Below are 19,813 nucleotides of genomic sequence, written 5' to 3'. Positions count from 1 at the left end.
ACAATTGTTTACTTTTCTGTTTCCTCCATCTGATTATAAGATCCTTGAGGGAACTGAGGGCAGTGGTTCACATGTGTAATCCCAGCACTTTGGGAAGCTAAGGTGGGAGGATTATTTGATCGCAGGAGTTCGCAACTAGCCTGGGAAATAGTGAGACCCTGTCTCTACAAAAAAAAAAAAAAAAGAAAGAAAAAATTAGCCAGGCATGGTGGTGCGTGCCTATAGTCCTGGCTACTCCGGAGACTTAGGTGGGAGGATCACTTGAGCCCAGGAGGTCGAGGCTGCACTGAGCTGTGCTTGCGTCACTGCATCCCAGTCTGGGTGACAGAGTGAGATCCTGTCTCCAAAAAAAAAAAAAGTCAGAGGGAGTTTGTTTGCCCATTCTGTTCTGCCATGTGAGGACACAGCAAGAAAATGCCAAGTATGAAATAATGAGCCTTCATCAGACACCAAATCTGCTTGTGCCTTATCTTGGACTTCCCAGCCCCTGTTGTTTTTAAGTTACATAGTCTAAGATATTTTGTTAGAGTAGCCCAAATGGATTGAGACAGTATCCAAACCTAGCTCCATAAAAGCAGCTAGGTAAATGTTTGTTGAATAATGTCCTCAAGGAAGTAGGAGGAGACTCCCTGTAACAGTCAAGAGGGAATGAGTATAAAACCAGAGGTTTCATCAATAAAACAGCAAAGTAAATTAGATTTCAACCACTAATTTAAAGCTTTTTCAAGGGAAGATTTGATTTTAACTTTTTTTCAAACTAATGGCTTTTTTTTCAGATTATATTAACTTCAACTTACATTGTGATAAGAACAGTTCCTGTTAAGTGATATAATAAACTTCTTGTTTGAGCCAGTTTGAACTGCTTCTAAAACCACTGCCACTAAAAGCATCTTAAGTGACAGTTATGTTTAGATATAGAAACATAGTTAAATATTCTTTTATTTTTCTGTCTACTTTGGTTTAGGACAGATGCCTCTGACTTCAACAGACCATCAGAGATATGTAACATTAATTTTAGAAAACCACTCAGACAGAGAATACTGAGCTCCCTTTGGAAACAGTGCAAGTCTCTGCTTTCCCATCACCAATGCTTCTGGGCCTGCGCTCACAGAGAAGTCCTCTGTTATCAGGCTGGCTTCGTAAGTCAGTCCCAGCATCTTTGAAGGCATATTGATGCTGAAATGGAAAGGGTTTCAGGGCAATCTCTTCCACCTTCATAGATGAAGCCCTAGGACAGAAGCAAACTTTCCTATTTATAGCAGATCCTTGAATAATATTTTGTTCAACGTCATTTGGTTATAACGTTGATGAAAAAAAACAGTCTGACTCCTGGCTGGGGCCACTGTCTGTTTGCATGTTCTCCTCACGTCGGCGTGGGTTTTTTCTGGGTACTCCCACATCACAAAGCTGTGCATGTTAGGTTAGTTGGCATGTATAAACAGACCCAGTCTGAGTGTGAGCATGTGTATGAGTAAGCCCTGTGATGGGGATGGTGTCCTGTACAGGGTTGGTTCCTGCTTTGCACCCTAAGCTGCCAAGATAGGCTCTGGCCACTCAGGACCTGACCCTGCACTGAAATAAATGGGTAAATAATTATTTTACTTGCTTTTATTAATCTTTTGTAAATGTATGTATTGCTCACATTTATTTCAATGCTGAATATTAGAAGTGTTTTGGTCTTTATCTAGAAGTTTAGTGATTTTTTTTGTGTGACCAGAAATGTGCCCTAGGAATTTAACTTTTTTTTTTTTTTTGAGACAGGGTCTTGCTGTGTTGCCCAGGCTAGAGTGCAGTGACACGATCATAGCTCACTGCAGCTTCAAACTCCAAGGCTCAAGCAATTCTCCTGCTCCAGACTCCTCAGTCGTTGGGACTAAAGGTGTACGCCACCATGCCTGGCTAATTATTTTTTGTAGAGACAGGGTCTTGCTTTGTTGCCCAGGCTGATCTGGAACTCCTGGGATCAAGTGATTCTCCCACCTTGGCCTCCCAAAGTGTTGGGATTACAGGTGTGAGCCACCACACCTGGCCTTAAGTCCTGTTTATATTAATTAGCCTATGATAAAACTAGTTTCATTGTGTGCCATTTACTTAAGTTCACAGTTTCCAAAAACCTATCAATGACATTGAGATCTACCTTATCTGCATTCTCAGGTGCTTCTTGCATTAAAAATAATGGCAGGCTAAGAATAAAATGATTCTTTTGTGTCTAGCTTCCTGGTTAAAGAGAACTCAGAAATCAATATATGTACCAAAAATTTGAAAATCTATCTGTGTTCTCTCACCATGTACCAATATCCCCTTTGACTCTTCCTATAATGTCAGTTTACAAGACTGAGATGAAAAATAGACAGCTGACTTCACCTTTTCATGCTGAACAGTATCATCCTCCTCTCAGAACGGCAAACTGTATGACTGGCTACTTACATGGAATCCCCAGTCTGCCCCAGGAGAGATGCTGACTATCTTTCAGTGCTTCAATGTGGTCTACTTTTACCTGATGTAATTTGCTGTATGAATGTAGGCAAGGCCAATTTCTCCTACCCTTTTTGCAAAAAAGGGGTGAATACCTGCTTTTCTCTAATTACTTAGAGTCCAAGAGTAAAGGACAGATAGTAAATACCAGGGGCTGTAACTCATGAATTATTTCATGAATAATTTTGAAAGATTAAATAGAACTGAATGGAAAGTAGCATAAGGCACCATACATATTAAGGGTGAGCTACTGTTTCAGAAACGTTTATGCCAGTTACAAATAGGTATGTATGCTTTTACTGGGTAATGATATAAAACATTTTTTACTGCAGGTTCCAGGCAAAAGTTTGGAAGCCACTGCCCCACACTATTTATCACTGGTCTTAAGTGCTGAACTGCCCCACTCCTGGACCATTGCTGAAAGGTGTGGCTTCAGACATATTTGCAAGCGCTTTCTTCTAGCACAGCGCTCCTTGTCACTACTGGCTCATTCTGAACTTTGTGATTCTACTCTGAAGAAGACAATAACTTCCTAGCCCCAAGAAAAATGATATCTAGTTTTAAGCACTTTGCATGTGTGTCATTCATCTGGTACTTGACTTTTCTTTTCTACATATATACATTTCCTAACTAAACTGGAAAAACTAGGGATGGGACTATAGTTACCCTGTGACAAATACAGTATCCTAATCCATACAAGATGCTTGATCAACCTCCTTAGAATAAGCCCCTTTTCTCCGGCAGAGTCCCACTTCTGGAATCAATGTCTATTCAACTCTGGTCAATTTAGGGACTGGAAAAGTTTATGCTCTATCTAGGCTTATTTGACTGGCCAAGGTATTTAACCAACTCCATCACCCACTCCTAAGCTATTCTTAGAATGACTACTGCTGATCATTTCCAGATTTTGTAAACTCAAATGAAATAAGCTCTCATTAGCAAATAAAAATGGGTTATCCACTTTTCTTGGGGGTTAGATGACACTCCTGTTTTATTTGACACGTACTCTACTCTGTAGGAAAGGGTGACTCAAGAAACTTCCAACTTTCTCTCAACTGCTATATTTAGTAGAATTATTTTCTTTTGCAGAAAGGATTAACATTTTAAATATTTGGTAAATTCATAACTATTTTACCTGACTTTAACATGCTGGGATTACAGTATGCAAAACCCCATTTCAAAAAGTAAAACAATCTGAAATGAATTCCCTATACCTACAATTCCCTATACCTTATTCATACTAAACAACCAAACAAATATTCATAGCTTACACAGAAAAAATCAAACTTTTCCTACCTGCTTATTCATTTCTGTGATGTTTATCCAGACTTTGTTCAAACCCATCTCTCCAGATTCAATCTTCTCAAGCTGTTTCTGCTTGCTGAGTAGTTCTTCATTAAGTTTGGGGATTTCTTGGAATGAGCTTTTCTGATTAGATTCCACTAAAAAGACAAAATAAGAACAATCATAACTAGCATAAAGTGCCCTCATGGTCCTAAGATGAAAAAAATCATCAAGCACTAGGAAAGAAGATGGATTAATAAAAGTTAATTCTGACACTGTTCTTTGGTTTATGTGAATATATATCTTTTACACTAAAGCTCTCATTTTAACTGGGGCTATTTCACTACTGGCAATGCAACTTTTAAAGTTAGCCAACTAAAACTCATAACAGAATGTGAGCAGAAAGAGTTGCCTTTGAATCTCAACTCCGTGACTTACTATGATCTTGAGCAAATTACTCAAATTCTTAGAGCTCAGTTTCCTCATCTGTAATACAGTGATAAAATATACTTCACAGGATTGTTAATATTAAGTGAGAGAATGGCTGCAAAGCACTTAACACAGCTAGCCAGGCATATAATAGATGATAAATGCTAAGTACTACTGACCAGCTCAATTAAGGAGCTTTTAGATTAGTCAATTAAGATTTATAAATCTTATTCTATTAATGCCCAAGGTGAGATTGTAAGTTATATTTCTAAATGCTTAAATCTATTTTTTCCACCTTAGTAAACTGCAAGAGGGAGGTCCTGCCACCTTTTGAAAGCTGTGATGAGGACTAAGATTTTTAATCTTTTTCATAAATAGTAAACAGTATTTTCTTAAGTCTTAAATCACCCCAAAACTCAAAATGAAATAGAAGATAAAAGAATATGCTAGGTGAAGTAGTGTGATATTTGGCCTTTTTTTGGGGGAAACAATAGCTCCTGAATGGTTTAGGGATTTGCCAGCCTGAAGGTAGAGGCCTGAAACAATGCTTTCTCTTCTTTCTTTAAAGAGCATTTTCCCTTTTCATAGAGAATAAAATATTAATAGTGGCTGGTCCTCCAGAATAAAATCTACATCCCTTTTTTTTTTTTAAAGCCACAGACTGCCTTAGTTATTATATGCTGCCTTAAAACTAGAAACTGACATAAAAGAGCCATATAAAATAACTTCCTAAAATATAAGCTCCAAGACTCTTTTGTTCATTTCTGCACGGTTAGCTACATTTTGTTCATCTGCTCATGTAGTATTTTGTTCATTTCTACACTTAGAATACTCCTGACACATTTTACGCACTCAATCAATATTTACCACCTGAATAAATATCTGGCCTTTGCTTAACTTCCAATTACATTTCTCATCACTTTACCTACCTCTTCAACCTACTTGTGGTCAAGCAGATCTTCCTGAGACACTAACCTCTGAAGCCTCGTGACCCTTGCACATGCTATGGTTTCTGCCTAGATGCCCTTGGTTTGTCTCTTCTTGATTTCTACCACTTTGGCCTAGTTAATTCCTTTTAAGATTCAGCGCCAACAGCCAGGACCCTCGGACCACTAAACTTCTTTCCACTCCAAATTCTACCAAGCACTTAACATGTGGTGCTGTAACTTTACTCATCTGTCTCCTCTACCAAATGGCGAGAGGCTTGAGGACAAAGACTAGATCTAACTTGGGTATGCATTTCCAGCAGCCAGCACAGAGCCAGGTATACAGAAGGGTTCAAATGCTTGCTCTGTGAAATAATTGTAGGGTATGAAATGGAGTTAATGTTATACTATTAAGTTAAACAAAAAAACCCTCAACACATAACCCAGGCTGGGTGCAGTGGCTCACGCCTGTAACCCTAGCACTTTGGGAGGCTGAGGTGGGTGGATCACCTGAGGTAAGGAGTTTGAGACCAGCCTGGTCAACATAGCGAAACCCCCTCTCTACTAAAAATACAAAAATTAGCCAGGTGTGGTGGCACACTTGTAATCCCAGCTACCCGGGAGACTGAGGAAGGAGAATCATTTGAACCTGGGAGGAGTTTGCGGTGAGCCAAGATCTCGCCACTGCACTCCAGCCTACGCGGCCGGAGCTAGATTCCATCTCAAAAACAAACAAACAAACAAACAAACAAACAAACAAACAAATCAACCAACCAACCAAATAAAAACCCAAACACATTGAACAGCAACTAAGATCCCCCACAAAATGAGGAGTGATGGTGGTATCCTTATTTTAAGTAAGCTCACTACTGAAAATTCAGAATAATTAAAAGAAATGAGATATATTTCCTCATTTTCCAAACACGTTTGCCAAAGGGTTTCATTATAATGACAGACTTCCTATATGCTTTAACATTTAAAAAAACTGATATTTGGTAATTGTACATGCTTACAGGGTACACAGCAATGTTTCCATACATATAAGGTATAGTGATCAGATCAGAGTAATTAGCATATCCATCATCTCAAACATTTATCATTTCTTTGTGTCGAGAATATTTGATATCCTCCTTATAGCTATTTGGAACTATCTAGTGTTAACTCTAGTCATGCTACAGTGGTACATAACACTAGAACTTTCTCCTTCTATCTAGCTGTAATTTTTCATCCTTTAACCAATCTCTCCCTATCCTTTCTTCCCCTACTCTTCTCAGCCTCTAGTATCCTGTTGTATTTTTTTACTTCTATAGAATCAAATTATTTGAAATATATTTTTATTTTGTTTAGACATGAGGTCTCTCTCTGTTACCCAGGCTGAAGGGCAGTGGCATGATCGCAGCTCACTGCAGCCTCAAACTCCCGGGCTCAAGCGATCCTTCTCCCTCAGCCTCCTGAATAGCTGGGACTACAAGCTTGCACCACCATGCCTTAATTTTTTAAGAGATGGTGTCTTGCTATGCTTCCCTGGACTGGTCTCAAATCCCTGGGCTCAAGTGATCCTTCCGCCTCAGCCTCCTTAGTTGCTGGGATTACAGGCGTGAGTCACCACACCCAGTGAGATAAACTTTTCTTATCTTCCACATATGAGTGAGAACATGCAGTGTTTAACTTTCCGTTCCCAGCTCATTTCACTTAACAATGTCCTTCAGTTCCATCCATATTGCCGAGAACGACAAGATTTCACTCTTTTTTAAGGCTGAATAGTATTCTACTGTGTATATCTACTACATTTTCTTCATCCATCTGCTGTTGAACACCTAGGTTATTCCATATATTGGCTATTGTGAATAATGCTATAATAAACATGGAGGTGTGGATGTCTCTTCCACATACGGATGTCCTTTTGCCCAGTAGTTTCCAGCAGGTGCTTTTAATATAGCACTTGATTTACACACGGTTTACAGGAATATATCTATCTCATACAGTAAAAACATTTTACCAGCCAGTCTAAATTCATTTCACTGATTTTCCTATACATTTTCAGTTAGGTTATAAAGAAGAACTCATCCAACAAACATCTGCCATACTCAGGTACCCCAAAGGGGCAAGGGGCGAAGTCTCTCTTTCCTGCAGTCTATATGCACGAACTAGGAGGCAGGAGAGGAAATAGACAAATACATAAATAACCTGGGTTACAATTATTAACTAATCAACATATAAAGCTCACCAGCCCTGAAAATATTCTGGATCCTGAGGATTGTATGAGCCAAGAGGGGATCACAGTGATTATCTGGTTTGGAGCTTTTTAGGAGAGACAAGCCAAGTAGAGGTACGTTTATTACATACATGGGAGGAAGTGTAGCAAACAAATAACTTATGACTACTAATTCATGTTTTTCCAAGATAGGAAGCAAATAATTTAAAATTTTGTATGTTAATGCTCAAAATAATGTACCTAGTTCTTTTGATTCCCTAATCTTTAAGATGAGGAAATGGAAAAATGTCAACATATACCAAATAGTAAACATAATGTTGACAGGATTAAATATAAAATAAACTATATTTTATAGTTATACAATGTCTTTCCAGTTTGCAATAAACTTTTATGTATTAATTATTCAACAACTTGCTATTAAGCCCCCACCATGTGCCCAGCCCTGCATGGGTACCAGTATATACAAAAGACCCTGAAGCTCTCAGTCTAGTGGGGAGCCAGGCATGGTCACAGAATTACTATACAGTGTGACTGATGTTATGACAGAGGAATGCCCAAAGTGCTCTGGTAGCACAAATACATCTCTATATTTTATAGATGAGAAAATGAAGGCCCATAAGTGACTTGTCTAAGTTTTACAGCTAGTTTTGCAAAGCCAGAATTCAAAAAGTCAAACCTGCTGCTCCTAGGACCACTACTTTTTCTACTATACTTCAGAGGTCACAGATACCTATATCTCCTAATGCCCTCGTTAGCACAAGACCATTTTTAAGTTCTGCGCTAAATGACCAAGTCACTACTTTGTCTGTATGGACAGAAAAGGAGGTGCCTGATTTATTTACACTTTCCACATTTATTTATACTCTTTCAAATTTCTTTTCATTTATTCAAATGTTCCATAGTTGAGTGACAGAAAAGGATGGTTGAGAATAGAATCTTCCTAACTGTGGAGGTCTTTTGAAGTATCTGGTTTTGGAAAAAAGAGCACTGAGCTAAGAGTTTCGGGGCCAGTCAGTACTTTTAGCTTAAGGATCAAGTTTCTCTTTGACTGAAAAAAAAAAAAAGAAAAAGAAAAAGCCTATCTGCTTTGCTTTCTATTTCAGGTATTTTAGTAATCCTTCTTCCTTTCCTTGCAAGTGTCTTGGAAAATTTATAGAAATAAAATCAAGAAGTTCTGGATTTCTCAAAAAGGTATTAAAGCCAGACAAGCAGGTGGTCTTATCCAAATTCGTGAATCCCACTGTCTTCTTGAAAAACAAGAAAAAAAAATTAACCTTAAAAAATATATTTAGGCAGGGTGTGGTGGCTCAGGCCTGTAATCCCAGCACTTTGGGAGGCTGAGATGAGTGAATTACCTGAGGTCAGGAGTTTCGAGACCAGCCTGGCCAACAAGGTGAAACCCTGTCTCTACTAAAAAAAAATTAGCTGTGTGTGGTGGCATGTGCCTGTAATCCCAACTACTCGGGAGGCTGTGGCAGGAGAATCACTTGAACCTGGGAGGCAGAAGTTGTAGTGAGCCGAGATCGTGCCATTGCACTCCAGTCTTGGTGACAAGAGCAAAACTCCACCTCAAAAACAACCAACCAACCAACTAACCAACCAAAAAAAAAAAAAAAAAAAAAAAGCATAATTCAAAGAAAGATTATTTAAACCTAACAAGATTGGTTCCATTTAGTCAAGATACGGGTTATCACAAAAAAACTCTCAAGTAGTCTACAACGGTTTAGCCTATGGACTGACTACACCCCATCCCCTACCCTCCCTCAGGAAGTCCTGTTTTGCAATGTCAGGAAGACACTGCAGGTGCTGGCATTTCTATTGTAGCAAATCAAAGCCAACAAAGCAGCTGGACTGACAATTCCAAATGTGCTTCATTCAGCTTGCTGACAAATGTTGTCAAGGTCCTAGGAGAATGTGGCTCAGTGGTAGAAAGCAGGGTCTGCAGTCCAGGGTATAATTCTTGACATCTCCTGAAGACAGTATAATATTTCCAGGGATTGGTATTAACAAGTATTCAATAAATATTTGTTGACTGACTGCCAGGTCTATTATATGTACCTGGTCTATTTTTAAAATGTAGTACTTTGTTTGCATTCCCAAAGAAATTACCTGAAAAGCTCAGCTAACCCTATAAATTACATAAGTATCCCGTAAACACAGGTGCAGAGCAGTCAGAAAAAGGAATCCCTGGATGCATGAACTGAGCAATGTTTTGAAATATATAAATAAATAATTGCTATATGTGATCAAAGCAAGCTACAGCACAAGCCTATAGCTCAACTACAAGCCTAACTCACTACAAGGCTGTAGTTAGGAGACCCAATTAACTAGCTACAGAGAGATGATGGCACAGACAGATGACTTCGGTGGTTATTTATGGTTGAACACTGTTTCTGAGAACCTAGTTTCCAAGTTATGCTTACTACCTACATACAAAGAAAAAATTGGCCTTAGAGACACTGTGGAATATTGCAAGGACAACTATAAAGGAGGAAAAATAACTATGGGGTACATATCTCATTGTTTCTTATACCATACTCCAAAAATTGGTAATCCAGGTTAGGATTCTGGCAGAGAATTGTGGCATACCGAATCCCCATCCCCAGAATCAGAAACTCAGAAGAAAACCAAAGTTAGCATTTTAACTTTTGTTTGTTTGTTTCAAAGCAACATCACTAGAAATATCATTAACACACCAAAACTTAGCTGTTCTTAGGCTGGGTTCAAAACTTGAGTAACTGTAGGCAGCCAACAGAAGTTGGGATATGGTAATCTTCTAGGTTTCAGATGGGAAAGTGAGGATATTGTAATCTTCTAGGCTTAAGCTGGAAAGTAAGAACTGTAGTTCTGGAGCCAGATTTCTTTATGACCTTGAGAAAGCCTTGTGGTCAGTTTCCTGGTGTGCTCATGCTATTAAGGTTAGGGTATTTGTGATTAAGTTGAAACTGGTGCCTTTGCTTAGAAGATTAACCCTTGAAACCTAGAGCCAAAAATTTCAGTGTTGCTAAAAAAAAAAAAAAAAAAATCTGTCAAATCCAGTCAAAGCTACTGTGCCAACGTACCTTTTGGAAAAAGTAATTTGGGCCGAGCACAGTGGCTCACAGTTGTAATTCCAGCACTTCGGGAGGCTGAGGCAGGCAGATCACTTGAGCCCAGGAGTTTGAGACCAGTCTGGGCAACATAGCAAAACCCTGTCTTTTACAAACATACGAAAATTAGCAGAGGGTGGCGCGTGCTTGTAGTTTCAGCTACTGGGGTTGGGGGTGTGGGGTGCTGACGCGGGAGGACTGCTTGAGTCCATGAGGTCAAGGCTGCAATAAGCCAGATGCCACTGCACTCCAGCTTGGGTGATAGGGCAAGACCTTATCTCAAAAAAAAAAAAAAGAAAAGAAATGAAAAAGTAATTTGGATGTGTAAAATACAACTTTACAATTTAGAATATACAAAACTCTGTGACTTGAAAACCTCCTTAAACTTTAAAACTCATTCATGAGATAAACATTTCTGACAGTTGGATAGTGTTCAAAGTAGGTATGGTTGTTGTAAGCCCTTCATGAATATGTAAATTAGTGCAAGTTTCCTAAAACTTTAAAATGATAACACTCATTAATGGTATTTAAATTTTTTTTCTTGAAACAGATCATGTTACTAGTATAAGCACAGCTAAGGAGAGAAATCTATGTCCTTGCTCTAAGCTTGAAAACTGGTAAGTGTGCAGAAAACCAGTTCTTCCTGTTTCTTCTACTAAACTTCTTTTAGATTACTGACCAAGTTGATATCCAAGAGATTTGCAGGCCCTTGAATAAATGTGCGTAGGCTTACAAGGCCACCGGGAACAGTGGTGCAGATAGTAGTGTTGTAAATGTGAAGTTGGGCAGCAAGGGGCAAGAGGATGCTCAGCTCTTTCATACTTAATCACTGAACAAATTACTTAATCCTTCCAAGAGCACAAGATAATAAAAATAATAGCCATCTCACAGGATTATTTTGTAAAGAAAATGATATGAGACTTGGCACACAGTAGGCCTTCCACAGATGTTAGCTACTCTTATTATTGCCCATTCCTATGCTCTTATTTGGTCTTTCTAAAGAGGCAATCCTTTGACAGATGCTCCCACATTCTTTCTCAAATGGCCCTGTGAGGTAGAAGGAATAGCTCAGTGTTGTCATTGTCACTTTATACTCGGGGAGATGCAAGCTATAAGTAGAGGTTAAACGAAGTTCTAGATTCCTATCCTGGGGGTAGGAGTCTCTTGCCTTCTGCACGCTAAGCATTTACTGCAATGCCATTATTTCAGATATTACTTCTCCTGCTGGTGCATAAGCACTGCCTTTTATTTGTGAGTTTAAAAACAAATAAGTATTACAACATTCAAGCAGACAGCTCAAAAAGAGTATAAAAATACTGAAAGGAATGTATAATTGCTTCACTAGAATGAGCAAAACTCTTCATTCAGCATGGTTGACTTTGTCCCAGAACCTGGAAAGGAGTCCAAGATGACACCCTGAAGAGAGTGACCACTGCCGGGCATGGTGGCTCACGCCTGTAATCCTAGCACTTTGGGAGGCCGAGGTGGGTGGACCAACTGAGGTCAGGAGTTTGAGACCAGCCTGGCCAACATGGTGAAACTCTGTCTCTACTAAAAATACAAAACAATTAGCTGGGCGTGGTGGCATACACCTGTAATCCCAGTTACTCAGAAGGCTGACCACAAGAATCACTTGAACCTGCAGTGAGCCGAGATTGCACCACTGTACTCCAGCCTGGGCAACAGAGCAAGACCCTGTCTCAAAAAAAGAAAAAAAAAAAAAAAAAGGAGTAACCACTTACTTGTTCGAAATTTTTCCTTGAGGGCATCCAGATCCTCCTTGAGAGCAACCTGCATCCACACCAAGCCAACACAGGCCACAACACAGGCAGCAAGGATGACAAAACCACAGAGCGGATAACAGATCTTGCAGCATCGTAAATAGTCTCCCCTGCTCAAGAGAACAAATTCAACCATGAGTACAGAAGTGATTATGGGGTATAGCTTCATTAGAAACAGTACACGTTTTGCCATGCAATTATCTCCTCTAAATGAATAACCAGTGAATTAACCAGGGAAGGTAGGGTAAAGCACTTAAATGAATAAATAATACGACCTATTAAGGGTTCATCTACTGGGTACAAAAGTTTCAAACGTCACATAAAACAGAGGGAGCTCCTGCAGGTAAAAGGAAGATCGTAAAGGCACTGCAGCTGTCATCATCAGGAGAGAGGTCTTTGAATACAAGCTCAGGTCACAAAAGTGTAAAGATCAATGTTTCTCTGCAATTCCATCTCTGCACTGTAATTTCCCTATTGATTTCTCTCTCTCAAATGCATACTCACTCACTCCGGGGAATCTTGTTTCAGTTTCCTGAAACTTTATAAACTTTTGAGCAAGTTTTACTGCAAAAGAAATGAAAGAAACAGAATCTGTAGTTTTAAGTGGACACCTGGTGTATTCTAGCTTATTGGCTCAGAAGTAAGGAAACACAGAAGGGGCTAGATTTCACACAAAACATCAACCAACTTTCAAGGTCTAAACTAACCTAGCAGGGTAACTACTCCAGGTATCTTCTGATGAAGGTAACACTTCATCAGACCTTCATAACCCAAACCCAGGATTGCCCTTAACAGCCTAAGTTGACAAAGCTCATTAGAAATCAAACTCTTCCTTTAACAAAACAAGACATTTTAAACCAACCAACCACTCAATGTCAGCACCCTGACCTTCTGCCTAGCCATTGTTTACACATCTTCAGCAGAATCCTCTTTTCTTTTAGTGTGCGCCCAGAGAGTTCAAGGGCATTTTTAAAGTTCGCTTTGGTCCTTTCCCACCCTGAGCCCCATTCCCAATGTTCTCAAATCTTACTACTTGATTTGCCTAGTGGTCTCTACACCTATGAATGACGAGGGAAAATGATGCCTCTTCTTTTGCCCCCCCCACCCCACCTACTCTCAAGGCTCCTACTTCCTACTATATCTCTCACCATATTTCCCCATCACCAATATTCAGAATCATCAAGAGTGCAAAAACGAAATAATTTGCAGTCTTAAAGTCTCTGTTTCTCCTTTGTTCTCCACTGTTTCAAAAGGTCTAGTCTCCAAAGCTTCTCTGCTCCTCTGTCTCCATTCTTCGCTTCTTTAGGACTCCCTGGGCTCTTGGCACATTCGCCCAACTCCATATTTCCACCTCGGATTTGGAGATTTTCTTTCTACACCTAAAGACAGGTCTCTAACTTATTCTTCATTCAGGATCTGAACTTACCTTTTCCCTAAAACCGTTTTTCCCTCTTTGACTTCCAAGGTCTACACCCTTTTTTCTTCCTAAGGAATTCCTTTCTCCTTCCTGTCAATGTGGCCCCTTGGTAGTGCAAGGAGATGCCTTCTTCCCATTCCACCTTTCACCACTACTCACTTGGCAAAGCGAGAGCGATTTCCAACCACACCGAATTCCTCTTCCTCTTCGGAGCTGGACTCAGAGTCTGAGTCGGGAGGCTCAGTGCGAAGCAGGCGGTGACTGCTTGGGCCTTTCTTGGGCTTCTTTCTCCGGCTGTCCCCAGCCAAACCAATCAGTGCATTGAGCTCTTTGCGCTTTTTCATCTTTTTGTGTGGGGTAAGTGGAGCCCCGACTCCTGAGCTGCCAGGTTCGTACCCGACGCCCAATTCTCTTCCTGCCTTGGAGCTGCCTTCCAGGGTTGGAGATCCTGGGCCAGAGCCCCCTGGTCACTCCCACCTAGGGGTGGGACTGACCAGATCCGCCAGGGACTGGAGATTGGAGCCCAGAGGAAACTGGAACTCAGATGGGTGGGGGAAATCACATAGAAATGGCCAAGGAGCTGGTGACCCCAAAGGATAAGGCCTTGGGCGCAGAGTGTTAGTACAGGGTGGAAAGGGGCCTTTATCTTCCAAAGGGCGAAAAAAAGCCAAGTCAAAAATGAAGGATTCTCAGCCCGGATAAGTAGGCAATACTTCTAAGAGTGCTCCAGGAGCTGAGGAAGGGCACGCTTAAAATAGGTGTTTTGTACCTCCGGGGGAGGATTTCCAACGGAGAGGGAAGAGAAACCTGTTCTTGAATGGGAAGAGAGCGGGGAGGTGCAGAGCAAGAACGTGGGAACGCGTCAGTCCCTTCCTGGCAGGACAGGTGGCGGCAGGAGGCGGCTCCCAGCAGTTACAATCCCAACACTGCTTGGCCGCAGAGAAAATGCCCGGCCCAGGAAGCCGGCTGGGGTGTGTGATGATCACCGTTCTCCGGCCTCCGTCCTGAACGTGAAGGAGGCCCGAGGCCGAGGAAGATCCGGATCCCGGCTCGAAGGGTCGGCCTGAGAGAAGCCAGTCCCGCGCCTGCTAGACCCCCGCCCCGCTGTCTGGGCCTTGGGGACACGGTGCCGCGGGCTACGGCGGCTTGGCCGACAGAAAGCGCTCCCGCCCGTAGTTTGAGGTCTCCGGCACGGGCAACTCTCGGCCACTCACACGCGCAGGCCCCACTCCAGCCGCGACTCCGGCCCCTGCTCCGGCTTCGGCCGCGGCTGCTCCCGACACTTTGTTGTTGGTGTTGGTGGCGGTGGCGGCGGCGGCGGCGGCCGCGGGCTCCAGACCCGGGCCATCGCTCCAGCCCCAGATGACTTCCCCTTTGGCAGCGGCCACCGGCGCCGCCTGCCAGTAAGCCGTGCTCCCATTGGTCGCCCGCCTGGGTGACGTCACGCCGGGGCGAAAGTCGTGGCGGAGAGGTGGGGCGTTAAAGGGGCCCTGCCCCTGCTGGGGCTGGGTCCCACCCGCCGGTTAGGGGGGCCCCGCCCCCAGGAGGGCTTCCGGGACCTGCTGCTCATCTGAGCCGGGTGGAGTTCTGCATCCTGCGGAGCGCGGGCGGGGCAGGCAAAGTACCCAGCTGCTCGACCTACCTGGAAAGTTTATCAGCCGCCCAGGCACCCAGTTGTGAACTGGACTAACCAAGTCTGAAGGCTCCGCCCCTCTGACTCTCACACAGGCTATTAAAAGTTTAGGCGCGTTTCAGATTAATGAACACATTCATTCAGTCAATAAATATTTATTGAGAGCTTACTTACTACGTGTCAGGAGCTGTTCTAGCGCTGGGGATACAGCCATGAACAAAATAACCAGGGTGCTTGTCTTCCTGTGTAGGGTTGCCAGATTTAGCAAATGAAAATGTAGGACACCCAGTAAAGTTTGAATTTCAGATAAACAGCAAACAATTTTTTAGCGTTAAGACGTCCCATGCAACATCTAGGACATCCTCATACTAAAAAATTATTCATTGTGTATGTGAAATGCAAGTTTAGCTGAGCATCCTGTATCTTATCTGCCAATCTATTCCTGCAGTTTATTTATACTCTAGTGGGAGGAGAGCAACAATAGGCAAGCATGTTAAATGTCAGGAGGTTATAAGTGTTATTAGGAAAATTGAAACACGGTCAGGTGATGGGGAGTGCCTCTGTGAAAAGGGAACATTCAGCGAGATTATCAGAGGAGGTGAGGGAGTGAGCTGTGCAGTGTTTGCAGGAAGGAGTGACCAGGAAGACCTGTTGTGGCTGGACCAGAAGAGCAAGGAACAGAGTGATAGGAAATGAGATCAGAGAAGCATGAGAGGCCAAAGCTTTAGGGCCTTATGGATCACTGAAAGGACTTTGGGAAAGCACTGGGGGCTTTAAGCTAAGAGGTGGCATACTCTGGCTTTTCCGTTTAAAAAAAAATCACTCTGGGCCGGGCGTGGTGGCTCACGCCTATAATCCCAGCATTTTGGGAGGCTGAGGCGGGCAGATCGTGAGGTCAGGGGATGGAGACTATCCTGGCCAATATGGTGAAACCCTGTCTCTACTGAAAATACAAAAATCAGCTGGGCGTGGTGGTGTGCGCTTTTAATCCCAGCTACTTGGGAGGCTGAGGCAGGGGTTCAACTGGCTTGAACCCCGGGAGGCGGAGGTTGCAAGGAGCTGAGATCGTGCCACTGCACTTCAGTCTGGTGACAGAGCGAGACTCCGTGTCAAAAAAATAAAATAAAATAAAATAAAATAAAAATAAAAAGAAGAAAAAAAATCACTCTGGCTACTTTGTAGAAAAAAGTAGGAGAGAGTGAGGAACACAGGAGAGCAGTTTGTTACAGTCCAGCTAGAGATGATGCTGATAGATTAGAGAGGCAGTAGCAGAGATGGAGAGCATTCTGGATGCTTCCTGAAGACAGAACTGACAATTTTTGCTGATAGATTAGATGAAAGGTGTGAAGAGAAGAGAGGGTTTGGAGGTGGAAACACTGGAAGCAGGGAATTGTTATTTATTGAGATGGGGAAGAGCAGGTTTGGGATAAGTTTGAGAAGCCAATTCAATATTCAAATGGAGGCTGTTTGGTATACCCATTGAGAGTTCTCTGGGCACAGGTTGGGGCCTGAAGTATCAATTGGGAAGTCATCAGATATAAATGGAATTTAAAGCAAAGTGCTTTGAGCTACTTGGAAGAAAGTCACTTAAGATAATTTTTATGCCTATATTCTTATTGTGGCAAGTACACTGCTTTTGTTTAAGGATTCTTGCAAAGCCTGGGCCTGTATCTGATTTGTTTTTAAGTGTCTAGCCCAGAAGTATGCTCCTAAATAACAATGACCCAATAGATTTGTGATGACTACGTAAGTGGGCAGTGTTGCAAAGAGGTATGAGTGCAATTTTGGAATCAAAATCAAGAAACCTGGGACTCAGTCATGTCTCTACTTCTTCCTGGCTCCATCAGCATGGAAGCCGTTTAGTTTCTCTGAGCTTCAGTGTTCTCCTCTGTAAAATGGGATAAACACCTATTTCACAGGACAATGAGATGACTGTGAAAGTGTTTTTGAAGCCCCAAGTCATGGTGTATTGTCCCCTTTTGTTTCTAGAGCTGCATTGTCCAATACAGTAGCCACTGGCCACATATAATAATTTAAATCTCCATTTAACATAATTAAAACAAAATACAAATTTTAAATTAGTTCCTCAGTATCATTGGCCCCTGTGTCCAGTAGCCATATGTGGCAAGTGGCTACCAGGCAGCAAGGAGTAGTACAATTCCACCACCACAGAAAATTTTATTGGAGAGTTCTTCACTAGTGCTTCCCTGAAGGACTGGGGATAGACAGGTGAGGCTCTTGACTTCAAGAACCGTTTCTGAAACACATCCTGCGGTCATCAGAAGCCCCAGGCAGGAGAGGTGGCTGGCCCAAGGATGGGGTAGCCCTCCTTTGTTGTAGATGATACAGGTTCCCAGGGAACCAGGGACTGAGGAACCCAGGGGAGTAGGGCAGGGCTGAGGACACACCACCCCAGCTTCAGGGACTTCTGGTCAGCCAGAACCTGTGCACTCTGCAGGTGGAGATTTCTCCCAGGACTGGTCAGTGGGCTGGACATGGGTGGGGAGGCTGCAGAAGTAGAATTGACAAACAGGGGGATGCTTCTGCTGGATCTGCCTCTTGGTCCTTCTGTCTGCCTGTTTGCTTATGATCTGTAGATAACACCCCTCCTATGTTGGGTAAACATCGCACAGGATACTGTCACCCTTTGAAAGTTACTGGCCAGGTGTTCCTTTTCCTTCAGGAGCTCTTGGATACCTCTCTGGCCTCCTTCCTCAGACCTGGGACTGTCAAGGCCAGGGATTAAGCCACCCCTCTCAGAGTAGGGGCTCCTGCTGCCCTCCCACACCAAGACTCACAAGGTTGTGATCCATCTTCTCCTTTGGGGATGTTCATATTATGATCCTGGGGAGTCCTGTTAACCTATTCAAAACTTGCCTGAAATGCAGTGAGTTTGGGGAAGTCACTTTAGAGTTCTGGTGCTTCAAAGTTTCTGTCTGTGATATGGGGATGATAATATTCCTAGCCCAGCCTTCTGCTTCATGTTATTTGCAGCAGGGAGTAGCATGGGTGTGCTTTATATGCTGTGAAGTGTCATGCAGAGTGGGTATGTGTCTGTTGAATGCTCCTGGCAACTCTATGGGGAAGGTAGGCAAAGATGATTTCCCTGTGCTCAAAATCACAGCCCATGTAACTGGCAAAGTCAAATTTTGAGACCCTGTGCTACTTTGGAAGACTCAATAGAGTGCTTTCACTTGGGTAAGCTGAGGCACAGAGTAGGGGCAAACTTGCCGAGGTCATGGTCAAAAATTGGATCCAGCTCTCCTAATTCCTGGGCTGAAAGCTCTTTAAGATCTTGGAGTCCTCTCTTACCTGGGATCTAAGTCTGTGTCTGAACATTGCCACTTGGCAGCTGTGTGATCCTGGACAAACTACTGAGCCTCTCTGAGCTTCAGTGTCCACTATGATTGCCACCTCAGTGAAATGGAGGCAATCATAGTACCCAGGACTGGCTACATAATTTATGAGGACCAATGCAAATGCAAATGCAAATGCAAATGCAAATGCAGGGTTCCTTTTCTGTCTCTGCTGTCTCTCTCAATCTGTCATGCTGTTTATTATTCACTATTTAATGTTGTATTCCCTTAGGTCTGGTGATACAAGGCGAGTGTAGACCCTCATATGAGACAGGCAAGAGGCCTGTTTCATGACTTGGCATGCAAACTCTCTCTTCCTCTCCCTGTGCCGACACCCAGGCCCCTGCCTGGGATAGAGTTGTGGTGGCGATAGGCGTGTGGGGTGTGTAGGGGGAACAGACAGCTGAGAATCCATCTCAGGGAGGAGGAGGTGGGGAGGTGACAGGAGGCAGGACCATGTATGAACCAAGGCTCCAAATACCCAGGGTGTGCTCCAGTGCTCCACCCAACTTTACTTATAAGACACAAATTAAAAGATAGAATGATTAAGAATTTCAAGGTGGTGACCACAGAAAATTAAACCCCAAGTATAGGGCACCCTTCTGAGTGGGGGGCCCTGTGCAGCTGCTCTGGTCATACACCCATGAAATTAACCCTACAGTACTTAACTCACAGAGTATCTGTGCAGAAGTGATGTGTCTGACACATAGTAAGTACTCAATAAACGTTAGCTGTTCCATTAATGTGATTGTAAATTACTAAATGGGACTTATTATAGATTTATTCAACGTGATTTTTCAGATAACCCAGTTGTGGGAAAACATCTTCATTTATTTAAGAGAAAGCACTGCTTCTACTTGTCACAAGAGCCCTCTTTGACATAATCTTTTTTGATACTTTGCTATGGCTGAGGTAGGGGGAAGGAACAGAAATGAACATTTAAAAATATTTAGGTATCATGCATTTTTGTGTTATTCCTCAATTCGGTAAGTCATTCTTCACTGAGCAAGCATCTTATTCTTCCTCTAACCAAGAAGGAAACTGTTGCTCAGAGATCGAAAGAGACTTGCCCAGGGACACACAGTATGTCAGTGGCAGATACTGGGGCTTGAATCGGGATCTCTCTGCCTCTGAAGCCTGAGTTCTGCACCCAGTGCCCAGTGCCATGCTGGCAGAGACCGCTGCCTGGGGCCTTTGTCAGCAGCTCT

At 42.6% G+C, this 19,813-nt stretch overlaps 1 protein-coding gene across 3 annotated transcripts in view; it reads right to left on the bottom strand.

Annotated features, from left to right (window-relative positions):
• Positions 1–14,987, bottom strand: part of EFCAB14 (EF-hand calcium binding domain 14) — a 42,441-nt gene extending 27,454 nt beyond the window's left edge. For all 3 annotated transcript variants that reach the window (XM_005543466.4, XM_005543467.4, XM_074007558.1), the window contains exons 1-3: positions 13,776–14,987; positions 12,161–12,309; positions 3,772–3,917 (exon numbers count right to left, since the gene is read on the bottom strand). In XM_005543466.4, the coding sequence (XP_005543523.2) occupies positions 3,772–3,917; positions 12,161–12,309; positions 13,776–13,960 (480 nt within the window). In that variant the 5' untranslated portion in view covers positions 13,961–14,987. The remainder of the gene's footprint in view (positions 1–3,771; positions 3,918–12,160; positions 12,310–13,775) is intronic.
• Positions 14,988–19,813: the final 4,826 nt, after the last annotated feature.

Source organism: Macaca fascicularis, chromosome 1 (assembly GCF_037993035.2).
Source record: "Macaca fascicularis isolate 582-1 chromosome 1, T2T-MFA8v1.1".
NCBI classification, from domain to species: domain Eukaryota; kingdom Metazoa; phylum Chordata; class Mammalia; order Primates; family Cercopithecidae; genus Macaca; species Macaca fascicularis.
The sequence above is the reverse complement of the archived record's forward strand: the minus strand, read 5'-3'. Positions and strand labels throughout refer to the sequence as shown.